An 18,795-nucleotide genomic window follows, 5' to 3' on the forward strand; every position below is an offset into this window, starting at 1 on the left:
CGTAATCTGTGACACTGCACTATATGAAAAATTCCAACGGTTTCTGAAAGGGGAGACGTTGCACATTCCAACCAATATCGGGTTATTAAAGTAATTTCACTCCCACCGTAGCAGGGAGTGAAATTATCCTGAGGGGCGCTCTTTTAATAGACGGTACACTGCGAAAATACCTACTTGACGTTTTTTCTGTTCTGCGATGTTCTGGTTGTTATGGATAAATGGGCAAATATATTTACTTACAGGACATTTAAAGAACTGCATACAATTAAAATAAGCAAAAATGTCGGTCCACACAAGGAGATGTAGCTGTAAATGTATGACGGGGCTCGACACAGGGGAAGCGACGTCACTTCCTCTTCATTCATTTCCTATGAAACTACCACGATGAGGCGACAACTTCTAGCCCTACTCCAGCCAAGTGACTGATGTGTCAAATTTTGAGCTTGTACTTTGTTCACACTTGGGCTTGCGCGACACAACACGGTAGAAAATTTTTCAATTTTAGTCGCTGCTGTCGCTCTGCCGTTTTATTTGTTGGATCTCACCCCAGATGACAGAAATTTTCAGCTGCCGATGTCACTCCTCATTTGTTGAGCCTTTTAGTAAGCAGTTGAGCAGAGTTTCCCCCAGTGTATTATAAGCCTGGCCAGCCACCAGACTAAGCATTGCTTTAACATTTTGTAGTTGGTGTTCAGGTATTAATTTTCCAATCTTTCAATACCACATAATTATCAAGTGATATTTTCAAACTTTTCGTCAACTTTAAACATTTTTTAATCCTAAAACATGACAGGGTGCTGGATGAATGACCAACCACCGGGCTTAGCAAGCTTTCTGGGGGAGACCGTGAGTTGAGGGTTATTATGTAAGAAGGTTTGACCATTTTGTGGATGCTGGGCAGAGAAATAAATGTTAAAAAAAAAAAAAATCCCAGATAGTTCCCTAGTTTTCACCTTATGTCAATTCCTTCTCAGGTTTCGATTCTTGTGATTTCTTTGACCTTAGATTGATAGTTTTGGTCTGTAAGAGAGAAAAGTTTACTCTAAAGTTTGATTTCTATGGCATCAGAAGTAGCTAGCAGCTTTCCGCCGCAGCTTCTCTCTTTACTCTGCAAACTTGATAAATGAGACAAACTGCAAACCTTATTTGTATAACTGTCAAGATTCTGGAAGCCAAGCTGCCAAGCTTTTCCTTTTTTGCTTCAAATACTAAGTCTCACACAAACCCTGTGTTGTTTTCTCTAAGCTGCTTCTTTCTGGTGCAGACTGACAGACTCGTTCTCTCGTCCCCATGGGACACCTGAGAGAGGAGGAGGGGAAAGAGAGAGAGAGACGGAGAGGCCCTGAACATGCATCAGAACCTTCCTGTCTGTCCTAAGGGGCCTCTCCAGGTGCTTGACTTCCTCTGCTGCCAGTGCAATGCCAGAATCTCTGCTCTCCTCCTCTATCAGCTTCTCAGTCTTTTGCTTCCTCCCCTTGTGAATCACTCCTTCTGCTCTCTCAATCTTTATCTACACATTTGCTGCTGCAAAACTGCTTGTATGTTTACCTCAGCCGCTTTTCCCTTTGTTTGCTCTGTCGTTCTTTATTCCCTCCTCATCTTACCCTTCTCTTTCTGTCTTCTTTTCTATTCCTATCCCTTTTTACTGTTTTCTTCAACTCCCTTTTCTTAGTGTCTGACATCATTTTCAGGTTGCAGGTAGTCTAAGAAGTACCTCATGGCTAAGTCTTTGTCCTGATTGGTCCATGAGTCTTTGGCTGGTTAATAATCAATGAGCAGGATCACTTTGTTCTACTTAAAGCTTTCACTCTCTCCTCCTCACCGGAGCTGAAGGTAGAGCACAGGGAACATGTGCAGCCATGGCCAAAGGTTTGGGCGGTGATGCAGGTCACTTTTGTGACTGATTTACAGTCTCTGATTTTGTAAAGCTCTGACCCATTTCATCCATTTTTTTAACAACAACAATATATGAAGATATTGGAAGACCGTTCAAAATACTTTTCATCGCTATCCAAACGTGTATATCGTCCCGTAAAATGGATCCCCATCTATTTGTGCTTTAATATTCAGGAATTTCACTATGAAACCACCAAATATTTGTGTTAATTGTAGACCATATTTAAAGTATTCAGAAGAAAATGCAACTTGGGAACCTAGATGCAGTGCTGCTTGACATGCTATTGGCTGGCGTTTGCATAGCAACCAAACAAGATTGCTACGCAAAGGCTGCCTGGCGCTGATTGGCTGTACCCCCAAGATCTGAGATAATGAACACTGTGGATGTTACCTGCTGGTGAAGAGCAAGATAGTTACCACTGTGTGTGATAATGCATATTAAGGTAGTTTGAACTATTTGAATATGCAGTTCAAAGCATTTTTAGAGGTGATCAAGCATTTGCAGATTTCAGTTATTCACTATTCTCTTGTTTACTGAGCCTTTTCACCTTCTGCCGTGAAGAAATAAACAAAGCTGACTAAAAATAGTAAAGTGAAGATGGAGGACTCTTCATTTGTTGTTAGTTTGACAATACCAGCGGTCCACTGAACTTTTTTGAAGCCAGAAAAAAAATTGAGTTCACATTTTTAGCGGTCTTTGGGATCTCGTGTTGTACTTTTTGATTACAAAAGCGTTTCCTTTTTTTTTGAGTTTTTCTCAGGTCAGCCACCAGGCAGTGCTGAAAATCAATTCCGTTCAAATTGCTCAGTAAATCTCTACTACAAATTTCTTTTGCAACCTTTTGCATTTTTTTTTTTTTAAATGCTAAGTTTACCTGAGTACATGCAGAGAGCTTTATTAGCTTTCAGAGTTTCTGTGTTTTAGCTAACTTCATTTGAGTTCAGTCAAGCCATCAAGACAGGTGAAGCTGTGAAAAAAGAAATAAAAAATACAACTAAAATCACTTGTAACCTACTGAGCTCACTGTTGGCTGAAAAGGAAAGTCAAAAGTTAGGACAAGAAGGCTATGACTGCTGGATCTGCAAGGTTACGAGGGTATAGACGATTGAAAACGTTTGAATCTTAATTGTAATTGTTTTTCAGAATTTGTTAAATCGTTAAAACAACAATAAAAATGGTAAAGGTACAAAACAAATGTTTAATTTTCCAAACTTTCGGCCAGAACTGTATGGTGCCAAGACTCTCTCGCTGAGGTATTTTCCTCTTGTCTATTCCCTTCTTTGTCACTGAGCACAGGTGTTTTCAGACCTTTGCTCTGTGGAAATGAATGTTGGCAGTGTGGGGCTAGGAAAAGAAAAGCTTGCACAATCATACTTGATCCTCGGACTAACCTGCACTTCTCTTACAGTTTAGGAGAAGAAAAAATGTCTGAATGCCATATCACAGACCTCCTGCATCTTCACTTTATTATTTTTAGTCAGGTTTGCTTATTTCTTCAGAATAGAAGGTGAAAAGGCTTAGTAAACTTAATCTTTTTTGCTTTTTACTTTAAGGAAAGCATTTTATGAGAACTTCACTTCAAAATCCTCATTTTTCCTCAGCTGCTTTTTTTTTCTATTTATTGCAAAAATTCTTGTTCCAGTGTTTTTTTCTTTGTCATGTTAGTATGTCCTCTAGAATCTGACATTTTAGGCAGCTAATGCTTTATGGTCACCAAACTTTTTTTTTCTTTATTTTCTTTTTTTTTTTTTTTTTAGCAAGACTTCATTTGGAAAGTAAGGGTAAAATCAGTTCATCACAGACTATCTGCTCATTCTGGTTTCCAGAATTGCTCAATTCCAACCAGACTGGGTAGATGGAATCAGAGTTTTCAACTCTTCCCTAAGATTTCCAATATAATTGAGATCTAGACTTTGAATGGACCATTCTGACACATGACTAAGCTTGTATTATGTATTTTCCCGCCACACATTGCGATTTTGTAGCACAATCAAGTAGCCATGTTAGCTGTTATGAAAATGATGTATATGTCAAACATAAGTTGAAAGAAGTTTGACTTCATAATTTGACACCTTACAATTGGACTCTGTCTCTTTAAGAAACTCCTACTCCTTCCTGTCATCACAACAATGCTACTCTATGAAATAGGCGGCGCTTTGTGAGAGCAAGCTTTTAGGCACTCCTGAATGGTTGCCATGGGAGATTCAAGGATTCCTCAAACATGCGTGAAACAAGCAAAACTCCAAGAATGTTTTTGATGAGGGAATAACATAACATGATGTAAATCTCAAAAAGTTGAATGAAAAACTTTTCCAGGCCAAAAAATGTTGATGCAATCAAATAGAAATGAGTCCAGTGAGATGATGCTCTCCACTGGGCGGCAGATCGCTGCCTCTCTAGTCGTGAGTGAAAAAATGTTCGGACATGCCGGTTTTTGTTTCGCTCCATCTCCTTCACCAAACCTAGACGAGATCCCCTACCCGCCTTCCCAGCTCCGTGCACAGCAGAAGGAGGTAAACAAAGCGTCTGAAGCTGCGCAGATTACACAGCCATTTGTATTCTGCTGCGTCTTCGATCCTTGTTCTATTCCAGGTAGTTAGACTTTCTGTGAGAGGTCCCGCCTATCTGCAGGTGCTGCAGGGTTGATGACAGGAGCAGGGTGCCGAAGAGGACCTCTGAGCAACCGCTGCTGCCGGCGCACGGTTCAGTGAACAAAACTTATCAGCCGCGGTGAAAATGAAGCGGCGCTTGGCCAGTGAGCAGGTTTCATTTGCCACCCCTGGAGTGAACGCCAGCAGCAGCAGGGAGGATTAGTATGCAGCTGGCTTCGGACAACACAACCGGTGTGTTGGTGTTTGCCCTGTGGCTGTTGTCTTGCTGTCAGGTTAGCCAATGACACGTCAGAGCTCACCTCGCTGGCCTAAGCAGCCTGTGGCAATAATGCACTTCCTCTGGCTCCATTTCCACTCTCCAGTCTGCCTTGGAAACAGTTGGTATTCATCATTTTTAACCATGTTTGATTGTGACAGCTTTACACATATGGCCTTTTTTTGCCAGCTGTTTCCTTCTTTATTTAAGAACTAAACCAGATTTCACTTCACAACCATTTAAAGATGATGCTAAAACAAACTGATAGAGTTCATGAAAACACTGCTGCAGTGAGATTCTGGTGTATTAAATTCTCTGTAACAGAGTTTTGAATTACATCATTACCAACACTGCTGCATATTTAAATAGGCAAGATTATGTAGAATTGACTTTTTTTGAGCTTACATTATGTTGTAATGTTATTTCCTCATCTAAAACATACCTGGAGTGTTTCTTTGTTTCTGTTCTGCATATTTGAGAAAGCCTTTAATCTCCCATAGCAACCATACACCGGTGCAAAAGCTAAAGCTCCTCCTCGGAGCTGCAGTTTCCAAACTTCAGCACTGCACAGCAGCCCTTCCCCATGACTCTCCCACTCAGCTCCTCACTAGCAAACACCTACCACAATGTTAGCTAAACTAGGTGTTGGCTAACACCTAGTTTAGCTAACATTGGGTTAGCTAAACTAGCAAACACCTACCACAATGTTAGCTAAACTAGGTGTTGGCTAACACCTAGTTTAGCTAACATTGGGTAGGTGTTTGCTAGTTGTTGCTGGCTAGTCTGAAGGAGCTGAGTTACTAGCTCCTGAGTTACTAAAAGGTTACTAGAGGAGTGAAGTTGTCTTGAGTTGCTGAAGGTGGAGTTTCATAAGTTAAAGGAGCTTCTTAAAGAGACAGAGACCCACTTTCAAGGCTTTAAATGACATAGTCAAATTTCTTTCAAGTCATATTTGAAATATACAGCATTTTTATAACAACTGAAGGTAACATAGTTATTTGATTTTGGAAACACAAATGGCACTATGTGCCTAGAAAATACATAATACTTCCCTTTTAATGCTGGCTACGCTCAATAGCTTTAAAGGTTTTACACGAGTCGGGTACATCTGAACAAAAAAACATCAGTGCCTTTTTATTTTCAGCTAGGTGTGATGATACATCCTACTCATTAGACAGGAGGGTACACTACGTTTTTGGTTTTCAAAAAGTAGAGTGAAGGTTTGTTTTAATAAATAAGTAATCAGGTTAGGACATTATATTTCAGTTTTGACTAGAACCATTTATGCTTGTGTAATCCCAAAGAAAGTATTGAAAACGGTTCTTTTTTTGTGTCTCAAATAAATCAAAGTTTTACTAAACCCTAGAAGTGGTTTAAACAATCTCGGTGTCATTATCCATTTCATGGTTGAGTCGACTTTTTTTACATTTTGCTCAAACAGACTGTATTTATTAAAAAGCCCTTAGGGCTAATGGGTAGCTGCTAAACAGAAACCAACTATAGCATACAGTAGATACCAACTACCCAGTCGTGGTATTCTGACCAAGCTGAAATCAGTTGTATCCTCTGTTACTTTATTTATCTTTTCACTCATAATGCTGCCTCACAAACATTATTAAAGAAATGGTGGTTTCTTTTATGCTTTTGTAACCCACTCTTTGTTTTGCTGACTCTGTCAAGTTAGGATGCCGCTCTTGCGTCCTAACTCGAGGCAAAAGGGCACCAAGTTGGAAACTTTGTCCTTTCTTGCTTCAAAATAAGATTCTAAAACAAAGATACAACATGTTGTCAACCTAAAGACGTTCGCTTGTCATTCCCGACGTTTCATTTTGCTTCCGTTTTGGTGTTATTTTGGTTGGTCACTACAACCATAATAACAGCAAATCAGATTTACCCCGACATAGAAGTGCTTTACAACAAGATTGATGAAACAAATACTGTATTACCTTCATGTACCGTCAACATTGCTGTTGTAGTAGTTGCCACATTAAAGAGCAGGAACCTGCTTTCTATTCACCTGTCACTGTCAAGGGTCTGAGGCTATTCATCACCAGTCGTTAGCACTGCAGCTAAGGAAGTTTGCTTGTGGAAGTGGATTTATTTTAGGCACTGTGGGTATTTTTCTTCGAACTGAACCTTAGAGTGCTTTCAATCTACTTGTAGGCTACCTCCGTGCTGCTTTAGAAAAAGCATGAAAACACAACATTTGTGACAGATCTCTGCAGTGAGTGGTGGGCGTTGCTGCCCTTTAGGCTACAAGCAGCGAGATCAACCCTCTGCAGAACCGACAGAAATCTGAACACTGTAATCTGATGTTTTGGCACCGAAATTCTTAAAGTCAAAAGACGTTTTCCGACTTATAAAGCGGGGTTTTCGAAACGAGAATGTGGGTGAAAATCAGTAGCGTGTTTACTGTGGTACTTTACGGGGACAAAGATTATATTTAAACCTCGGATTTTTCCGCGAACCTCTCTGTAGCTGTCACTTCTGTGATTTATGTCTGTGCATTTGAATCAAAGAAGCAAGGTGTGATTGTCACAGGTGGTTGTGCAGAGACGGCGGAGGCCCGTAGCTGCTCGTCTCTGCTCCGTGTGAAAGCGCGAGATGTCGGCGTAATGGGATGGTGAGATCTGAGGCGCCGCAAACTAGGTTTGTTTTCTTTGTGGAGCTTGAGATTTAATGAGGTGCGCGACCTGGTCTGTCTCTGTTTGTGTCATCTTTATGGTGTGCGCCTCTATATGTTTCTGTCCTTTGATCTGTCTTTTGTTTCTTTGTCTTTTTACATCGTCAATAATTTTCTCTTCTTCGTCTCTCATCTGCTGTGAATCTGTCGGCAATTTTTACAAGCATTATTCCTAATTTTTACCCTCTTTTTCTCGATTGCCATCTTCTCTCGCCCCCCTCCCTCACACTGCTAAGAAGAGAAGCACGTCTTTGATGTGAGGTTCATTTCCATTCACGTTGATCATTCATCAGCACAATGTTGCTCTTGAAGCAGTGAGCAGAGAACCAGATCAATAAGACGACTGAACCGGTGGATCTCTTGAAGGTTTCTCTTCAGGCGAGGGAGAAAAAGGGAGTTATTTTTTTATTTTCGATGGATGGCTCCTTAAAGACTCACTCAGATTGGGGGTGTGTGTGTTTGGAGGTGAGGGTGAGGATGAACGAGGATCTTAAAGCATTACCTCCAATATCAGAAACAGGAGAGGCATTTATATTGGGGTTGTTAATCTTTGGAGAAAAGTCTACCTCACTGGAAAGTAAAAAGATGTTAAGCTTCAGCGTGGGAGTTTCTAATTAAATACACCTCAGAAAGCCTGGAAAGTCTGTTCATGTATTGTATTTGAGCAGAGAAGAAAAGCCTAGTAAACACTGAAGGGGAAAGAAGAAAATCACATCCCATTAGCCTGTTTCTACTACATGCCAGTAACAAGAAGAGGTTTTTTTTTTTGACAGGTTGTTAGAACACATCTTTGTAGCAGTCAGGTGGCTACCTTAAAGTCATCCAGTGGATTGAGGTTTTGGGGCATTTGCTTGAATCTTTATTCCTGTATCTCAATTTCAACCTCCTTTTCTACTCCCAGTTAATCAGCCAGTTGCTGAAATAGTTACATTTTTGAACCACTAATTATAAGGTCGAAAAAGTAATAGTAATTGCATCAAAACATCACCGCATTCTTTGAATGCTGTTTTGAGGTCAGAAAAATATAAAACCTAGTACCTGCATCAATGACCCTATGACAGAGTTTTTTTAATTTGATGGTCAATTGTTAGATTTAATTGCAGAAATAATAAGACTTACAAAATCAAAATCAGCAGACTTGGGGAGGTGGGGGCCTCTCTACTTCACAGTAAAACCCTGATCTTCACCGGTTATCTGGGCTCCAGATGTTGGGGAGGGAATTGAAACCACATCAGTGTATTTATTGAAGCTCATTCTTTCCAATCCCAACTCTCCCCAATTAACAGTGGTGTTCCCCACGGCTGTATCCTTGCATCCTTCTTCCTCTTTAAAATATTTTCAGAGATTACAGTACAAATTTCCACTCTTACACAGAGGACACTCAGCTCTTTGTTTCAAACCCACCACATCTCCGCCCCACTCCTCCCTTCTTGATTCATAACCTTCTCATATGTAAATGAAACTGAAATATTTCTTATTGGCACAAAATCCACAGTCTCCAAATCTGTCAAATTTTTTGTTGCATGTCGACCATTCTGCTGTTCTCCGTCCCCATAAGTCAAGAGTCTGGGTGTTATCCAACCTATCCACCAACCTCTTCACGGCTCCTATTACTTTCATAATCTCCTCATCTCGCCGCACTTTTTAACCTTTGTTCATGATCTGTTGTTCTTATGATGTTCTTGATGTAAAGCAAACTTTGAGTCTTGAAAGGCGCCCAGATAAAATGTATTCTTCCCATCATTACTTAATAAGAACCATTGAATTTCCGTAGAAATGTCATGTCCCCCTCAACGGCATGTTGAGGCGCTTCTGACATATGCATATTAGCCAATTTGAATGACAATGTGGTGTACGTTGTCATTACAGTGACAAATGTTATCAGTGTACTTGCAGTTTTTCTTTGTTGATTAAAATCTCCTGGAAACATCGAGCTGTCAAATTAGTTTTGCTTGGCTCATTAGGACTTTTTGACATATTGCTGAATAATAACCCATCAGAGAATATAAGCCTGCAGCAACTAAAAGACAAACATTGTGCTCAGATTGTTGAAGACAGACCTAAACATTTTTTTTAGATTGTATAAGGCAGAAATGTTTAAGGTGCAACTAAACCGCAAATCAAGTTTTTTTTTTGCTGATGAACTACTGTATCTGAATAAGTCATTCACGGTTCTATCTTTATGTTACTGTGTGAATTTTGACATTATGTAAATTTGTTTTGTTCTGAAATATTTTGCCGTCATAGTGCTGGCCTCCATAGGTGGAGCAGTTCTTCAGTAGTTAATTTGTCCAATTGGTCACAGCGGTACAGCTTCATACAATCACGTGACGCAGCCTGGGTATGAAACGGTTTTATTCAGACACACGGCCTCACCTGGTGGTGAGTTGGAGTTAGAATAGCGATTGTGGCTGCGGCGAACATTGATTGATGGTGTTACTCCGCTTTGCAAATGTGTGATTTCTTCCCGCATGGCAACAATAGGTACAGTGAAATGTCAAGAGGCTCAATGGAGTTTATGCTAAAGTGGAAGTTAGGTTAGGAAGTTCAGCGTAAATTCTCTAAATAATTTCTGTTGTCGCTTGCGTATTTTGTTGACACTTCTGTATACCATCAATATGTTAAGAGAGTAACAGAAAATCTTCAGATGTTCTGAGATGCATGAACTGAAAAGGATTTTGATAGACTTTAGCCTGTGTACGTTTGAGTACCCAGCGCCCACTCTATGTTTTGTGCTGTCATGTGAACACTAATGCTATAGTTGCTCTTTTGCCCTGTCACTTTACATCCAGGTAAAGGAAGATGCCGACTCAAAACCACCCAGAAACGAGTACAGCACATGGAACAGTTTCCATTCCAATTAAAGCTGTTTTACCTGGAGTTGTTTAAACTGAAAGCCCTACTGTGCCTTGCCTTCCTCCTCTGCCTTTTTTTACCAGCCTGAACAGATGCTGCCTCTGTTTGACATTAAACACTTTCCCCACATGTTGTGGAGCAGTGACATCATCCACAGTTGCTTTATATGCTGTGAAGGCGCTTCTAGTCACGACCCCACAGGAGTTCTCCTTTTGTCTACACAAAGCAGGTGGAGCCTTTGAATGTTAAATTTTTTGAGTGCTAGGATTGTCATAAAAAGAGCCTCTTAGAGAACCTTCTCCTAATTTAATAGGGGTATGATTGAGCTGATTTAAAGTATTGTAAAAAAAAAACAACTTTCTGGTTATGATTTTCTTCATTGGAGTTGGATGAAGTGGTTAGCTGCAGTCCTAACTTCAGCCGATTGCTTTTTAAGAACACAATTCACATGCTGCTCTGTAAACGTATAGACGACACAAAACAACTCCTCAGCCTCCCAGTTTTTGTCCCGTCCTCAATTTGTCTCCGAATTTCATGCTCAACTATTCATCTCCCCACCTTTCCGCAGCTGCTTCCTGTCGCTGCTGCTGGTGGCCGCCGTGGTGTGGAAAATCAAACAGAGCTGCTGGGCGTCACGACGACGAGAAGTAAGTCCGAATCTTTTTATCTATTAATTTTTTTTAAGGAAATATAGATTTCCTCCTTCCCCATGTTTGGGGAAAAAACAACCATCGCAACTGGTTTGCAATATAACCACATTTGTGGTTATATTTATGTTTGATGCTGTGAAATTTCGGTTTAAGCTGGATTTGTCTGATCAGTGTAAGAAGATTAAGCTCTGGTGCTGATATCAAACTCCAGAGAAACTTTTGAACAAGTCTCTATTACCATGGATAATTACATATTAGCTCTGTCATGCATTGTGATCACTACAGTGAATTGCTATTCAGAAGCTGTTCTCTCGTGTTCATGCTGGTGTTGATGGGATGTGTACAGTAGTCACTCTAAACTCTGTCGCTGTTATGAGTTTTTACAAAATGGTGGGTCAAATTCTTGTAAGGGAGTCACTCTTTTGATGCAAATAGTGACTCCACCGCCTAGCCAATCAGTAAACAGTCTTCTGACATCACATGCTTAGAACCCCAGCAGAGTAATGTGGTACCACATCACCATTGCCAGTTGTACCAGTGGTACAACTGTATAGGTTGTAAAGGTAGCGCAGAAGTCGCGCTACACTTTTTTTTGTTCTCTGTCATTTTGACCGACGGCATTAAGAAAAATCAGTCATGTACTATTTTTACCCGTCAAATTATAATCACATTAACTTCGGCTATTTACCCACATTTTTATGCGGTTTAGTTCATATTCACCTGGTTGAAACGTGAATCCAGATCCCATCATACATAAAGCAGATTAAATCATCTAACTTTTTCTCCGTGATAAAAACCACTGATTGTGGCCCCAATAACTTATAATAAATTAAATTAAATGACTCCACTTAAATTATCAGCACTTCACCTGCTGTGGCCTCACAAATCTGCAGAGAAATCTGCGCTGGTTAATCGGTCAGTTAGATCCGTCTGATCCAAACCGATCAATTGAACATAATTTTACCCTGTGCGCGATCCGGACGTGCGCTTTTACGAGGAGTTTTTTGCGTGGTTTCACTTCCCCGAAACAGACAGACGTTACATCTGCCGCTCTTCTCCTGAGCGCCGCTCTCCCTCTGGGGAGGGTAATGTCTTGAGGTCCATTTGTTAAAACCGCAGGGTGAGTTAAGTTTAATTCTTCGCAGCGGCGGAGCCGCGTCCGCATTGGTTATGCAGCGCACTGCGTACGTTACGGTCTAATTAACTTCTGCACCGTTATTTATTTCCTCAAGATAAACTGCCGGCTCCTTTGTTTAGACTGTAAATGGATTAGCTCAACGCTGCATTCTCTTTAGTTTTCTCTGTTCTGTAATGGAGACTTGAATTAAATGCACCATTTCAACCAAAGGTTTGGAATGAGCTTCTGAACCAGACGCTCCAAAGCGTACGGTCCATAACTCTTCAACACGCGGTCAGCTTCCGGTCAGAAAGACGCATTTAGTTCAGGGTCCATGAGATGATATTCAAAAAGGATTTTTTTATTAATTGATTTTAGTTGCCTCTACGATGAACTCTTTGCGTAAAGTCTATAATGTCTGCCCTTGTGCACCAGTCAGGGGTGTTAATTATAACCTGTCAAATGACGGACGGGCTTTAAATTTTCCCGTCGTTTAAAAAAATAACCGGTCAAATATGGAAAATATTCCGTTAACGCGACCTCTGGTGCTGAGTAGGTGAATCTGCTTCTAGGTTATCCAATAATGTCTTAGTTTTTCGAGTCTCTTAGTCTACCTTAAGTTCAGACAGAATGGTTTTATTTATTTTTTCCCTTGACAGATCTGTCAATAATCAAGTCTGGGTGTGACATTGAAACAAATACATGTGGTTAGTCTCTGTTAAGTCATCAAATGACTAGGTGAAGAACAAACTTCATAAAGGGTTGGATAGGCTATTTTTATCGGAAAATTTAATTTGCTTATTTGAAAACATCTAGTTGTGACCAAAAAGCTGGTTTTGCTCTGTCATTTGAATTTCTTTGTTGCCTCCACGTTCCAAAACTCTTGATGTTTATTGTCTGGAGATGCGTGAAACTCTTTGACGGTACATGTAAAAATAAAAATAAAAAAAAAGAAGAATTTCAAGCTTTTTTCCATGCTGAAAAATTATAGAAAAACTTACATGACAAAAATTAAGACTAAAGCATTGATACATGAAACTCCAGTCTCAACTTTCTTTGTTGTTCAATCTCACATCAAGACATTCACACCATTTTCTTTTACAGCCAGTTGACACATTTTTTACAGAAACAATAGAAGAACTCTGTTGTTCTTCTGCATGAAAGCTAGTGTAGTTTAGGACAGGAAGTTAACATTTCATTCTTCTTAATTAAGCTCCCTAGAATGAAAATGGGGCATTTGATCTGATGACAGTCTTTCCATCTTCTTCTTAAGCATCAAGAGATTGAATGAACATCACTTACGGTCTAAGATGAGATGATGTTTAATTTCTGCAGCAGAAATGTTTCTTTGTTTTTTAAATCAAAATAAAGCCATTTTGCTGTCAGGCAGGTGAAGGAAAGCCAAATGGATGTTTTTGATTATTCCAGCAAGCTTCATTATTGCAACAGTTTCCTCTTTCTGCGCTTTAACAAATTGAGACCAACTGCGACTTGTTTAGCATGCAAAGGTTGACGCAACGATGAGCCGACGTTGCATTTCTGTTGTTTGTTTTAATGAGAGAAAAACATTTAAATGAGTCATTTTGTTTTATATCTAATGCTCTTTTTATTGCTGTTTGGGATTCATATCTAAAACAAACAGTTGTATCTTTCAAACACGATTTTGAAGCGATCACCTTTATCCTTGAGCTTTTTGGGTATTTTGTGAATTTCAGAGCGGAAGATTCTTGCAGTGCTTAGAAATGTTAATGAAATGCTTGTTCAGTTGACCTCTGGATGTTTTCAGTACTAATCTCAAGGCATTAAATGCTGCGGCAGTCATTGCAAAGGACTTGTCCAGCAGACATATTATGTCTTTTCAGAATAACTGCAACATTTTTGGCCAGGGGGTTAAAAACGTGGCTAAAAGCTCCAATAACAGTGTTGGTGTATGAGGCTTCTAAGCATTTCAAGCATTTTGAAGAATTGTACTTGGCAGAGAAAAGGCTATATTTAGGCAACGGACTCGAAAGTGAAATTATGAATTTCTAGAAGTTGGTCCAATTCACCTGGCTCAGTGAAGATTGGCTGTGAAGTGTTTGCTGCACTGCACATTTGAAGCTTTTTGTGACTTTGTGTGAAGTTGTTTTCAATTGTTCCGATCTGTGTGATCTCTTGACAGATGGGAACAATGACTACTCTGCTGGTTCACAGCACAACATATTGCAGTTTCACAGTTGCAGTATGCTGAGATTGTGCAGGGATCGCTTACTACCCGTTCGCCTTTGCAGTGACTTGCTAAAATATTCCCACACCTTTTCATGAAACACTTTCACATTGTTCACTGCAAAACGCAACATCTTCCAAAGTATTTTGGGTCTAGTTTCTTGAGCACTTAAAATAAGACAAACTAACTGATAAATGACTTTTCAGCAAGATATAGGAGCTTGTTATAAGTCAATAATTCCTTAATATTGATGAAAGATTAAGACTATTTCACTTCCAGGTGGAGGAAAAATGTTGTTACAAATGAAATAATCTGCCAGTGAAAGTAGTACTTTTTTTTTATTATTTATTATCTTTATTTGTAAGTTAGTTTTGTATTCAAGTGCACTAAGATATTTGAACCAGAAACTAGATCCAAAACACTTTGTAGGATTTTGTGGGGGGGTTTTGCAGTGCGTCACATTAAAACCACAATCTTTAGTTGAAATCTTATGATGGAACAACCAAGAAAAATAATTAATTTTATTTAATTTTATTACAAATAAAATCATGGCAAACATTTGTATTCATCCATCTTGAGTAGATACTTTTCAGAGCAACCTTTTGCTTCCAGTTTTGCACATTTGATAACCGAAATATTTATTTAAAAGTTTTACTTTTCTTCTTTCCATAATAGCCTAAGTTTTTTTTTTAGATTTCAAAATACATATTTAAAAAATAAATATAAAAAACGCATCCACACAGGACGATTTCAATAAATCTTGTCACACTGAAACACACAGAACAAGCCACAACACCATCAGTCTTGTAAGAGGCACTAAACACTGAGTGTAGGACATTCATGTAAAGCTGCTGTGCTAGGCTCGTTTAGCAGTAAACACAACAAAAAAACAGGAATGCCATTGTCTGACCACAACCATAATTCTAAAGCAGCGCCAAATAATTGACATCATCCTTCGCAACTCCTCTTTCTGTTCTTTGAAATTTAATTTGAGAAATCAAACTCAATGATAAAAATCCCAGACTGAGCACTGAAAGGAGATGAGAATCAAGCTGAATTGCGTAGGAAAGCAATCGCCGGGTTACATCAGGTTTCTTGGAAACCCTCAAACCTCTCACTTAGTTTCTCACTTTATAAGTGAGCTGTTAAACATTTGCTGCTCAGACTGCAATGCTCAAAAAGCTCCAATCTGAATTGTTGAGCGTTAACAAATGAGTATTTTTTTTTGGCCTGTCAGCCAGTTGGACAAACTTTGCTGGCTAAGCTAATCCAAAGTGACGTGAAAACCCTAAAATGTCAGATTATTAGCATGGTGAAGAATCCCTTAAACGATGGCAGCATGTAGAGTCATAGCGCATTCCCATTAGCGCCATTACTGCCTTTTGAATGACTGGCCTGGAGGTAGACTGTGTGTGCGTGGGGAGAGTAGTCGGGACTACAGGGATGTGGGGAATGTGTGTGTGTGTGTGTGTGGCAGTTTCTGCAGGTACACAAGCCATGCCAGTTGAAGTGCCCTTCAGCTGCCACCGTGCCCCAAAGTGCTGTCATCACCCTCACCTCCGGAGGTCTCGCAACATCCACCCCGCACCCACTCCACACTCACTCCATCACAAACCTGCTGTCGTCCAGCTGGGCCCTCCGCTGCCCTAACCTTTACTCAAAATTGGCTCTGGAACTTTAAGGGAATTGGTTGTTAAAGGCAGGAGAGGTCCAAATAAACACTCTCCACTCCCCCAACAGATTGGTTGAGTTTCACTGGCGTTTATTGTACTGCTGATTGAAAAAGTGTGTTTTGAAGTATTCAACTACATAATGGGAAGAACAAAGAAGTGACCAGTTATCTTTTATACCATGTACACTTTATGCCAAGCTGTTATTGTCAGGTGGGATATAATCACTGTCCTTCACTGTGTTATTTGTTTGCCTGTCAACATGATTACTCTGAAACTTCCAAGCTGAGTTTGAGGGAAAATAATTTAAAGGTGGAAGAGCTGATGACCATTTTTCTGTGGACGTGGATCATTTTCTTCACAAGTGCAAGGTGGGGTTCCACCCCCAGTGAAGGGTGACACTCATTGAAAGGTCCTTCCTTTGTTTGGCTAAATTGAGATAATCAGGTGAATGAGTTATGAAGCACCATCAGGGAAAATGAGATCAGAGGAGTTTCTGTCTCAAATAAGACATAGAACATATTTCTAGAAAAGTCTGCAAAAACCTATAAAAAATTCAGTTTCTCTCACGTAAAAAATTTGATCAAGAAAAAAATCATGTCAGAACTTTTTCTACTGTTTGCTGTAACCTAGAGTTTATATTTATGGATCAAGCCCGAGCCAAAGCTCACCCAAAATTTGAGCCAAAATAATTTGCTTGATGTCAGGCTCATGCTTGTGTGGCTCGTTTCATAAGCCTGCAGAGAAGAAAAAAAAAACAATTCACAAAATAAAGTTGTGTTAATCTACTTATTGTAGTCTCATTGGAGGAGTAGATGGTTTAACCCGTTGAGGACAGAAAGAAAGTAAGGTGCCGAATTTCATCAGACTCTGACAAGTGCAGCGCATTGCGCAATAAATACGCACGCAGCCTCACCCTGTTGCGCTGCCATCAATCACACATCACAGATAATTTGCACTTGACTGTACTGTCACAACAAGCTTACGCTGCCGTTTTTAGCAGCGTGAGCTGCTTGTCTTTATAAAAAGAAAAGGAGGGAAATCTTATAACAACTTGGGTTTGCTTTGGGTTTGGGCCTGTATTACTGTACTTAAAAAAAAAAAAAAACACTACTTGTTTGAACAACTTTTGAATTCAATTATTATTGTAGTCAAGACCACCAAGTGGAGACTAAGTGGAGCGCCCCAAGCTAATATTAGGTGACGTTAGCTTGTTCACCATGCTTAGTGGCAAACGACTGACAAAAAATGGAAACTAATTCCCTAAAACATACAGAACATACTGTATATAGGTATCTAAATTAATATGTATAGATAATATTGTCTAAATCTCTTTTGTGAAGAATTCTGGCACAGAGGCAGACTGCTAACGTTAGCTAGCTAGTTTAGCTGACGTAATATAAACATAGCTCATCTTTTTTGGTGCTTCATTTCTAAATGATGACAAAAGTTTGACGTAGTCCCCAGCGTCTCTGAAAGCCTTTATGCTTCCTTCTGGATGTTATTTAGCAAATATATCCTTTATAATTTATGCTGGTGTATTTCTGAAGCTCTTCTCCCGCAAGCTCACTTGCTTGGAGTGCGAGTAAAGGGAGTGGGTACGGTTGACAGCGGTGACAAAAACACATAATTAGCAACGAGTCGCGTTATAGCTTGGATTTGAATCAGCACGTGTTGCATCCTGTGAAAGCAAGGATGTTAACAGATAAATTGGAAAACAAATCTGCCAATTTGGTAATATTTCCACAGTTTTTGTCTTGAAATAAAATCCTCAATGTCCAAGACTGAGAGAAGATGGAGTCCATGACCGGTATCAAATATTGCAACTCTGGATTCAATTTCAGCATTCAGAGCAAAAAATAAATAAATCTGACATTTTTCCTCACCAACATTCAGTATCCATGAATAAGATGTTGCAACGTTATCATTATTATTTCTATGCCAAAACAGGATTACACCAAGGGCAAATGAAGATCATTAAGTCTGCACAAAGGTGTTTGCATCACATTCAGATTGTGCCCCGACTCGTATGTCTCCTCCATAAAGTGGGTATTTTATCTGAAGAATCCTGAGCAGAAAACAAGGCAGTTAATTAATGTAGTCACTTCCTCCAATCAGAATTGCAAATGTAACTGTGACACAACATGTGGCACAGTTACATTTGCCTTTTTTTAAAAAACATTAGTTGCATAACAAGACCCTCTGTCACAGATGTCAGGTCGAATTGGGACTTGGACACCTGAAGAAGTATTTTTTTTTTGGCATTCGACGTCCGCCTCGCTCTACACCCACTTACGGCAGTGAAGAAAGAATATGGTTTTTATCTCTGCATAAAAAAGAACAATGTTTGGTCATAAAATTTAACGGCCTTTTTCCAAGCTTTGTGATTGACCTACATCTGCAGGCGAAGGAAGCAGATACTGTTCTGCTTCCTTATAGTTCGTTTGCTTTCGTTCACATATTGGCCTCCTATGTTTCATGTAGTATTGTGAAATACATTATTTTAAAACACATATTCTCTATTTCATGATCATCGTTGATGGATTTTTCAATGTAGCTGACGATGGATACTTGGGTTGATCCATTTTCTAACATCCCAGTGGATTGGCCTTAATAATTCTGCTACAACTGATACACAGTGAAAGTTTCTACGATTGCCGGTGTCCTCGCCAAAGTAGAATTTCAAGCATGGGATCACTCTTTTTGGCCCTCTGACTGTCTAGAAATCACATTTCTGTCTACTTTGAGTTCCTTGATGCACAGCAGGATGTAATTCTGTACTTCTTCTTACCCTTTAGATCCATCAAGGATGTATTGTATTCATTACTGATGCTGCAAGTCACCGCTT

General features: G+C 39.6%; 1 protein-coding gene across 3 annotated transcripts in view; it reads left to right on the top strand.

Annotated features, from left to right (window-relative positions):
• Positions 1-18,795, top strand: part of atrn (attractin) — a 152,641-nt gene that overhangs the window by 81,592 nt on the left and 52,254 nt on the right. For all 3 annotated transcript variants that reach the window (XM_032547559.1, XM_032547563.1, XM_032547560.1), the window contains exon 26: positions 10,873-10,951. In XM_032547559.1, coding sequence (XP_032403450.1) covers positions 10,873-10,951 — 79 coding nt within the window. The remainder of the gene's footprint in view (positions 1-10,872; positions 10,952-18,795) is intronic.

The sequence above is a fragment of the Xiphophorus hellerii genome, chromosome 19 (assembly GCF_003331165.1).
Source record: "Xiphophorus hellerii strain 12219 chromosome 19, Xiphophorus_hellerii-4.1, whole genome shotgun sequence".
In the NCBI taxonomy this organism is placed as follows: Eukaryota; Metazoa; Chordata; class Actinopteri; order Cyprinodontiformes; family Poeciliidae; genus Xiphophorus; species Xiphophorus hellerii.